Source organism: Hordeum vulgare, chromosome 2H, assembly GCF_904849725.1.
Source record: "Hordeum vulgare subsp. vulgare chromosome 2H, MorexV3_pseudomolecules_assembly, whole genome shotgun sequence".
Taxonomy (NCBI): Eukaryota; Viridiplantae; Streptophyta; class Magnoliopsida; order Poales; family Poaceae; genus Hordeum; species Hordeum vulgare.
In genome coordinates, this window is record NC_058519.1 from 166,713,281 (window position 1) to 166,722,130 (window position 8,850).

Sequence of the window (8,850 nt, forward strand, 5' to 3'; positions counted from 1 at the left end):
CTACCAATTTCCCATAATTGCTAGATAGCAACTCGAGTTGAGCCCTTAGCTCAACATTCTCCTTTAAAATGGATGCTTCACAAGAAGTAGAATTAGTAGCACAAGCATCATTATTAACAATAAGAGGAGACGGCAACTTGGCAAGCTCTTTAGCATATGAAGCTTCAAGTTGAGCATGAGACTCAGTGAGTTCGATGAGCGAACTCTTAATAGCCTTTGAGCCATTTTCGAGGTGCTCATAGTCCTCAACGAGTTTAGCATGTGCAACTTCAAGCTTATCGTTTTAGTTCTAAAATCATTAGCCACCTCAAGAGCTCTATCATGGGATTCCTTTAATCTAGATAATTCTATAGCAAAGGTTTCCTCAAGAGATTCCTTGATGGTTTGTTCATTTTCAAGAGCTTGAGATAGCTCCACGATCTCGTTAGCGTATTCACGCTCATGACCTTCCATTGTCTCAATGGTGGCCTCATGCTCCTCGAGATGAGCTTCCAACTCCTCAATGTATTTCTTGCCCTCAGTGGCAATAGACATGATTTCCAAGAAGTTGGAACAAGAAAGTTTATTCTTATAAAGAGATTTAAAAATCATTTCACCCTTAATTTTTAAGGATGCAATATTATCATTCTCTTCATCATTATTCTCATCCCCATTATCATCAACATCATCATCATGAGATATATTGGGATTCAAAGTAGGAGATACCTTTGAAGCCTTAGCCATAAGGCAAAAGTGAGTCACAATAGATGATGATGTAGGATCCCTTGAAGCATCATTCAAGGCCACATCTTGTTCCATGGAGTGATGAATTTCCTCTACATTGTTAGCACAACAACTCGAGGAAATATATACATTTTTTATCATGGCAACAAGATATAGGAAGCATATCATCATGAGATTTAGTCAAGCAGTTTTTACATGATATGCAAGGACTATCAACACAAGGATGTAAAACATTTAGAGTGCTCAAAGTGTTAATGCCCAAAGATGAAGCATTGCAATAATATAGTGATGAAGGATCATCAACAATAAACCCACTATCATCGTTGCAATGATCACCACTACTCACCATATCATTACCTTGTGGAAATCCACATGTAGGTGAAGTAGATGAAGTTGAGAAGACCACACGACCGGAGGTCGAGAGAGAACAATCATTCCCATAAATCTTGGACATACCATATTTATCTTGAAGCTTTGTCCACAACTCATGAGCATCCCGGAATGGCATGAGTTGAAATATAACTACATTGCTCGAAGCATCAAAAAGCACATTAGAAGCTTGAGCATTGAGATAAGAGTTTTTTCTCATCCTCTAAATATATATTTTGACAATCCTTTCGAGGAGAAAAACCCATATCTACAATTCGCTCTAAATTTGGGTCCAAGACCCGAAAGTGATTAAGCATGCGAATTACCCAAACATCAAAATTTGTGCCATCGAAACTAAAAGTGTCAGTGAATCCTAAACCCCTAGTCGACATCCTTACTCTCTAGGTGGTTAAACCTAATAAAGAGAGACCTAGCTCTGATACCAATTGAAAGGACGTGGATGTCGCCTAGAGGGGGGGGGGTGAATAGGCGCTTTAAAATTATTACGGTTTAGGCTTGAACAAATGCGGAATAAAACTAACGTTTAATTTGTCAAGCACAAAACCTACAACAACTAGGCTCACCTATGTGCACCAACAACTTATGCTAAGCAAGATAAACAACTAAGTGATAGCAAGATATATGACAATAAACAATATGGCTATCACAAAGTAAAGTGCATAAGTAAAGGGTTCGGGTAAGAGATAACTGAGGCACGCGGAGACGATGATGTATCCCGAAGTTCACACCCTTGCGGATGCTAATCTCCATTGGAGCGGTGTGGAGGCACAATGCTTCCCAAGATGCCACTAAGGCCACCGTAATCTCCTCATGCTCTCGCACAATGCAAGATGCCGTGATTCCACTAAGGGACCCTTAAGGACGGTCACCGAACCCGTACAAATGGCAAACCTTTGGGGCGGTCACCGATACCCGTACAAATTGCTCGGGGCAATCTCCACAACCTAATTGGAGACCCCGACGCTTGCCCGGAGCTTTACACTACAATGATTGAGCTCCGAGACACCACCAAGATTCTAGGACGCCAAAGCATCCACGAAGAACAATATATAGGGTACTAAGTACCAAAGGTAATAAGCTTCTCAAACTTCACTTCCACGTATCACCGTGGAGAACTTAAACGATGCAACTAATGCAATGGCAAGGTCACACAGAGTGCCCAAGTCCTTCTCTCCCAAATCCCACCAAAGCAACTAATGCTAGGGAGGAAAATGAGAGGAAGAATGAAGAAGAACACGAAGAGCTCCAAGAACTAGACCCAAGGGGTTCCCCTCACTTAGAGGAGAAAGTGATTGGTGGAAATATGGATCTAGATCTCCTCTCTCATTTTCCCTCAAGAACTAGCAAGAATCATTGGAGGGATTGAGAGTTAGCAAGCTCGAAGAAGGTCAAAAATGGGAGAAGAACACGAGCTAAAGAGATAAGGTTCAATGGGGAAGAAGACCCCCCTTTTATAGGTGGGAAAAATCCAACCGTTAAGCCTCACAGCCCGCACAGAGCAGTACTACCGCTCATGGAAGCGGTACTACCGCTCGGCAGGTTCACCAACCATCCCGAGGCCACGAAAAACAGTCCGACGGAGCGGTACTACCGCTCCTGGAGCGGTAGTAAAAAATTACTAACGCTCCGGGGGCGGTACTACCTCTCCGGGGGCGGTACTACCGCTCGCACTAGGAGCGGTACTATCGCTGGATACTGAAACTGCTGTAACTTTCGCATACGGACTCCGAATTCAACGAAACCAAGTTTGTTGGAAAGATAACGATATGGGCTAACACAATCTTGATAGAAATATCAATAAGAAGCAAGTGAGAAAAGTACCATAAGAAAATGGTGAGAACCCTTCTTCGAATAAGACCGGTAAAAACTCCCAACATCGAAAACATTATAGAAGATGCATATGGACTCCGTTTCGATGAACTCGAGCGTGTCATGAAGATGACCATAAGATCTAAAAATCACAAAGAGAAATACCAAACAAGAACCAAGAAGTATGATGCAAGGATGTAAATAGTTTGAGCTCTCAACGAACGATACGATCAAGCTACTCACTTGAGAGCCCCCCTTGACAGTACGACAATCTATCCTAAAACTGAAAACCTATCAAGGGCAAACATATACCTTGCACCTCGTCCTCTTGAGCTAGATGACGATGATCTTGGCTTCCTCAAGATGGACCATCTTTCTTGCTTGCGTTGTCTTGATGAAGACTAGTTGATTGCTCCCTCATACACATTCTGGGTGAGCCGCTCTTCAGCATATCTTCACAAGTCCATAGTCATTATCCTCCATCACTTGACGTCATCCTCCATGGGTTGTATGAGATCTTCCTCTTGACGCAAGCCATGGAAACACATCTAACCCCACATAGAACTCTCACGAATACCATGGGTTAGTACACAAATATGTAATGGACAATGCTTAACATACCATGGGATCACTTGATCCCTCTCGGTACATCTTGTACGCTTTGTGTGTTGATCAACCTTGTGTCTCTATGACCATTCTTTGGATAATACCTTGAATACCACCTTGATCATCATATAAACTTTTTGAACCCAACAGATGGACTTCAAAAAGTGCTTATGAACAAATCCTATAAATATAACTTAAGGCAACCATTATTCCATAAGAATTGTCATCAATTACCAAAACCACATAAGAAGATATATGCTCTAACATCTGCGTCGACGCCGTCGTTGAGATCGACCTCACCGGCCTTTGTGGCCAGCTTTAACGTTTAATTTTATTTATTTATTTCCAGAAATGTTTGCAATTTTTTTACGTGCCACCAAAATAAATCGGACAACATCAGACGCATGCACCGATCCAAACGTGAAAGCGAACGTTGGTATCAACCGGACTGGCCCAAACAAACAGAAAACAGACAAAAACATTGTTCGTTTGGATTGGATGGTTGGAGTTGCTCTTACATCCTTTCCATAGTGTAAATTGCACTAGGCCAAGACTCCATCTAAAAAATGATCGACCTGAGCAGCGTTCCTATTGAGAAAGCATTAAGTTTTGAGCTAGTCAGTTTTTACGCGCAAGTCAAACAACCAAATAGTTTAAGTTTTGAGCTAGTCAGTTTTTACGCGCAAGTCAAACAACCAAATAGTTTTTGACACGATGCGTACGCAAATGCTCATATACATGTATATATAACTCATCTCTAATCTCTACGAACGCATACATGTAAATTTGATAAGTTGGAGATAACACGATCCCTCTAACCATCCAACCATAATTTGTTTGCGGTAGAGATTATTTAGAGCAAGTACAATAAGGTACAGTCAGCAGACTGTAAGGATTAAAATATTATATTTTTGCTGAGTTGGATGAGAGAGAAGAGGAGAGAGAAGGGAAGCGGGCTCTTCGTAAAGAGCCAGCTCCAGCACGTGCTCCTAGATGCTTTGTGAGAATGAAAGATGGGTCATATATGATAAAATTATTATTCTTTTATAGCTAACTATTGTACAAGCTACCTATACGATGGGTTATAAGATGACTTATAGCGAGCAGTTGGCTATACTATTAACCATGCTCTTAGCGACAGAGGTAAGGAATACAATATCTTTTAGCAAAGTTATTAATTTTGGCTTTAATGTTGTAGGTAATCTAGGTTGTCCAGCATGCCATGTACAACCTCGTGTGTGAGCAATTCTTTCCATATCCATACTACTCTCATGTCTAGAAGTATGGACCCTTAGGCAGCGATCATTATTTCTGTTTCCTTATTTCTGGACTTCTGAATTCAGCCAACATTACAATACCTGGTTGTCCCACATCAATGCCAAAAACTTATATGGGTTGGCAAAGCGGAGCGTTTGCTTCTAGTGGTACAACAATAGCTGGGAAACACGAAGATTGGCCGCGCAAATTACATGATGATGTTTTTTCCATTAAAAAACAGTAGGGTGAATGAATGGAAAACAAAAACAAAAACAAAGCAAATGACATGATAATATTTTCCATTCAAAAACAGTAGGGTGAATGAATGGAAAACAAAAACAAACCGCTGGTACTAGTACCGTCACTACTACTAATTCTTAGTGTCATAGTGAGCATATCCAGGAGCTGACTAGACTCCTAGATATCAAATAACTATGGCACTTCTCATAGCTAAGTATATTTATTAAGATAGGTGGATCGAGCATCAGACCTACCACACCCCCGGTTCGCAATTGATCTATGGCTTCATGTTTCCTCTGTGTTGCTGAAGAGCAGGGTCGCCAATAACACACTTGTCCAGGTGCAGATCTCCATCATCCAGGCCCTCAAAATCGAGTTCCCAGAATCTACCAGTCTTATTGGCAATCTCCATTAGATAGGGATCACTAACATAGGCTTGTTGACTGGTGCCGCTGCAAGAACTTTGAAAGAAAGCATCGTCCCCCCAAATTTGCTCACCTCCCACGTTGCCCGGTAATGACACGAGGCAGTCGGCTTGAGACGATGTGCCATCCGTTCCTCCTAGACGCGTGACATTCTTCCCCTTGGACCTGCCGATTGTGGGGTCTTGGCAATGGGCAGCACCAGAAACTGGAGGAACTCCAAGCAGCTCAGCCCCGGTTCCAAGATCTTGCTGGTCAAATACCTGAACCAAAGCCCCGATGTCCTCTGATGCTTCGACTCCGTCCAGCCCAAAGTTACCCGGCAGCATGCCCTCACTAAGGTCCGTGTCTTCCAGTAGAAAGCTCTGCAGATCTGCAATGGCGTCGTGCGCAATGGGATGTGCAGGGGAACATGTACTCTCTCCTGTGCGCGGCGAGCTGGAGTCGCCCGAGTCTCTGCTGCCATGCGGCACATGCTTCAGGAACTTCCTCTTCACTCTCGCGGAATCGATCCCATCCCTCCTCTCCGTGTGCATCTTGAGCTGCCTCAGGAAATCCGGGTTCCGAAGGAGCTTGGCCAAGAAGGAGACCACCTGCTTCTGCCGGTCCTCAGCGGTCTCCAGCCTCTGGTTCAGTGCGTTCATATGCTCGATCGTCTGATTGTGCTCCTCCTTCAGCCTGGCCACCTCCTGCAGCAGCGCGTTCTTCTCCCTTCTCAGGGAGCTCAGTTCAGGGTCCAGAGTGGACTCACCAGAAGAACCTGACTGGATCTTCCTGAATACAGATGAACCAGGCTGAAGGCTGCTTTGTTGCGTCGGCGACGACCGGCGCCTGACAATCGTCTTCAACAAATGTTTGCTGCCCCGCAGAAATCCCTCGTGAGCAAACTCCCATCTATCAGCATGAACCTTGCGAAAGCCCTGACATAAATATGAAAAAGATGTTACAAACTAACAATGACCAGGAGAAGAAGGTGAAACTGAATACACATCATAATTCTTCACAACAGTAGAATCACACACTCAGTCAAAATGCCAAGTTCAGTGATATTTTTAGTGCCACTCAGACTGAATATAACAGTAGTTGCCACCAATAAGCTACTGTATAACAGAACAAAGACTGAACCAAATTGCTCCATACTGACAACATCACCCTCCTTCCAATCCTTGTACAACACAGGAAGCAAACTGAACAGTGTTAACCCACCCAAAATAAAATCTTCAGGAACCTTTTAAAAGAATGCAGTAGATGCAGCACTATGGTATTTGTAGGTTTGAAATACACAGTGCTAAGGTCTGAGAAATATGGCAATATGGAGAAATGATAGATTATAAGGAGTAAAGCTGCACCAGACCAAAACTGCGAAGGAGGCAGGCAGAGGAGTTGAGAAGAATGCATAGTCACGCAGAGCAGCAAAAAACCAACAAAATATGCTGCCGCACTTTTTTTCTATTGGAGAGAAGGAATTTGCAGTATGGGCACATACAGATGCGTATACACACTTGGATTGCGAAGCTTACCTTTGAGCGCGAGCAGCGTCGCATCCCAGCAAATGGTTAAGCTTGCCATCACAGGATCAACTCCTCAGGAATCAGGATTATTTCAGTGATCAAGATAGATAATCCGGTTCTTTGGGGAAAGGCCAAATTGGCGTTACAGACCACAGCTCCGCTCACAAAAGAAATGCCAAATTGGCATTACAGACCACAACTCCGCTCACCAAATTATCAAAGGAAGTAGTACAACGAATATATATATACAGCAGATTTGGGCAGAGTACAGCAGCAGAAACCAAAATGGACAAAAAGAGAACAGAGCATCCGAAACAGACTGCGAGATACCTAACAGAAACAGAGTATCTCCCGAACAGAGCACGGCGGCATGAATAATGATCCAGTGATGGAGTGCAAAAGAAGAAGAAAATAACAAAGGATTGGGCAGGTGATGCGATACGCACATAGGTGTTGAGCTGCCTGACGAAGCTGGAGAAGTTGTTGTGCTTGAAGTTGTGCGGGAGCACGTCGCGGGCGAAGGTGGAAGGGTTCCAGACGACGAAGCTGTTGCCGGCGGGGCCCCAGGAGATGACCCCGTCCAGCTGCGGCTCGCTGACGAGGTCGTACGTCTTGGACAGGAACGGCGGCAGCTGCTGCCCCTGCAGCAGCGCCTCGAGGGGCCGCGGCGGCTCGCAGGGCACCACCAGCGCGGGCGGGGGCGGGATCAGGTGATGGTCCAGCGCGGCGTAGTGGCCCGGGGGCGAGGGCAGCTGCTGCTGCAGCATCTCGAGCTTGGGCTCGAGCAGCAGCGCGGTGTCCATGGAGTCGGCGGCGGAGGCGGTGACTGCGGCGGGCGTGGTGTTGGTGCCGGTGTGCGTGTGGTCCATGCGCCGCGCGCTCGCGGATGGCCGGAATGGGGCGGGGCGGGGCGGCGCGGCGCGGCGTTTATAGGCTTCGGTCGGGGTGAAACCGACATACTGTTGACGGCGACGGGCGCGCCGCGTTGCAGTTGCAGTTGCGGAAGCGGATAGGGCGTGGCGTGCCGTGCCCCTGCGTGACGTTTGACCGGCGTCCTTGGCCGCAGTCGGCAGGCGCGGGGACACTTGGCGGCGGGGCGGATCGCGGCGGCTCTGGCCCACGCAGGCCAAGGCGGTGCCGGAAATATCTGCTGTTCCGGGGGTGGAAAGGAAAGTGCAGCCAGCAGAGGCCAGGGCAGGCGGGGGCTTTTTGCTTGGTGGCGAAGAAAGCACCAGATATTTTACCTCTCTTCTCTCGTCACGTGGTGGAGTGGGCGGGCCGATGAGCTGGTGAGAGTCGGATGTGTGCGGATGCTAGGTCCATTCAGGTTTTTCTTTTGTGATGATCTGGGGAGCCGGAAGGATACGGAACTGGATCCACTAACATAAGCAAGGGTTGTTACTATCCAAACTTTTTTTCTGTTAATTCATACAATAAAAATTGAAATAATTTAAATTGATTTTTAAATTACAAATCTAGTATGTACATTCATAGTAATTACATACAAACAAGTTGATGGTGAAATAAATTAATTTTGGATTTTTTTTATACTACAGTAATTACCAAAAATTAACCTGCTAATAGTCCCTAACATTCCTTCTTTATTTCACGCTAGGCGAGCACTCTAGCACTAAGACTCTACTTATCTAAGTTAGAGGACCCCGTTTCAAAGGAAACAGAGGCGTGCGTGCGGTATCTATCATCCTCACGCACACAACGGCCGAGCGAAACGAGTGTTCACAATGCGTTTGGTTGCATGTATATAGATCAAATTATGCTTTTCGGGAATGAAAATGGTTTGGTTGCACCTGTATCTGGATTCCCACTTTGCATGGAACTTAAAAGCATCCTTGGATTGCATGCGAGGCAACGGCCGGATCGGCTATTTTTGA

At 45.3% G+C, this 8,850-nt stretch overlaps 1 protein-coding gene across 1 annotated transcript; it reads right to left on the bottom strand.

Moving 5' to 3' along the window:
- Nucleotides 1-4,993: 4,993 nt before the first annotated feature.
- On the bottom strand, nucleotides 4,994-8,226 carry LOC123425694 (heat stress transcription factor A-3-like). Its single transcript, XM_045109407.1, has 2 exons — nucleotides 7,405-8,226; nucleotides 4,994-6,367 (listed from the first exon to the last, which is right to left on the bottom strand). Exons 1-2 carry the CDS (start codon nucleotides 7,825-7,827, stop codon nucleotides 5,303-5,305), a joined length of 1,488 nt encoding a protein of 495 aa, XP_044965342.1. The 5' UTR covers nucleotides 7,828-8,226; the 3' UTR covers nucleotides 4,994-5,302.
- Nucleotides 8,227-8,850: the final 624 nt, after the last annotated feature.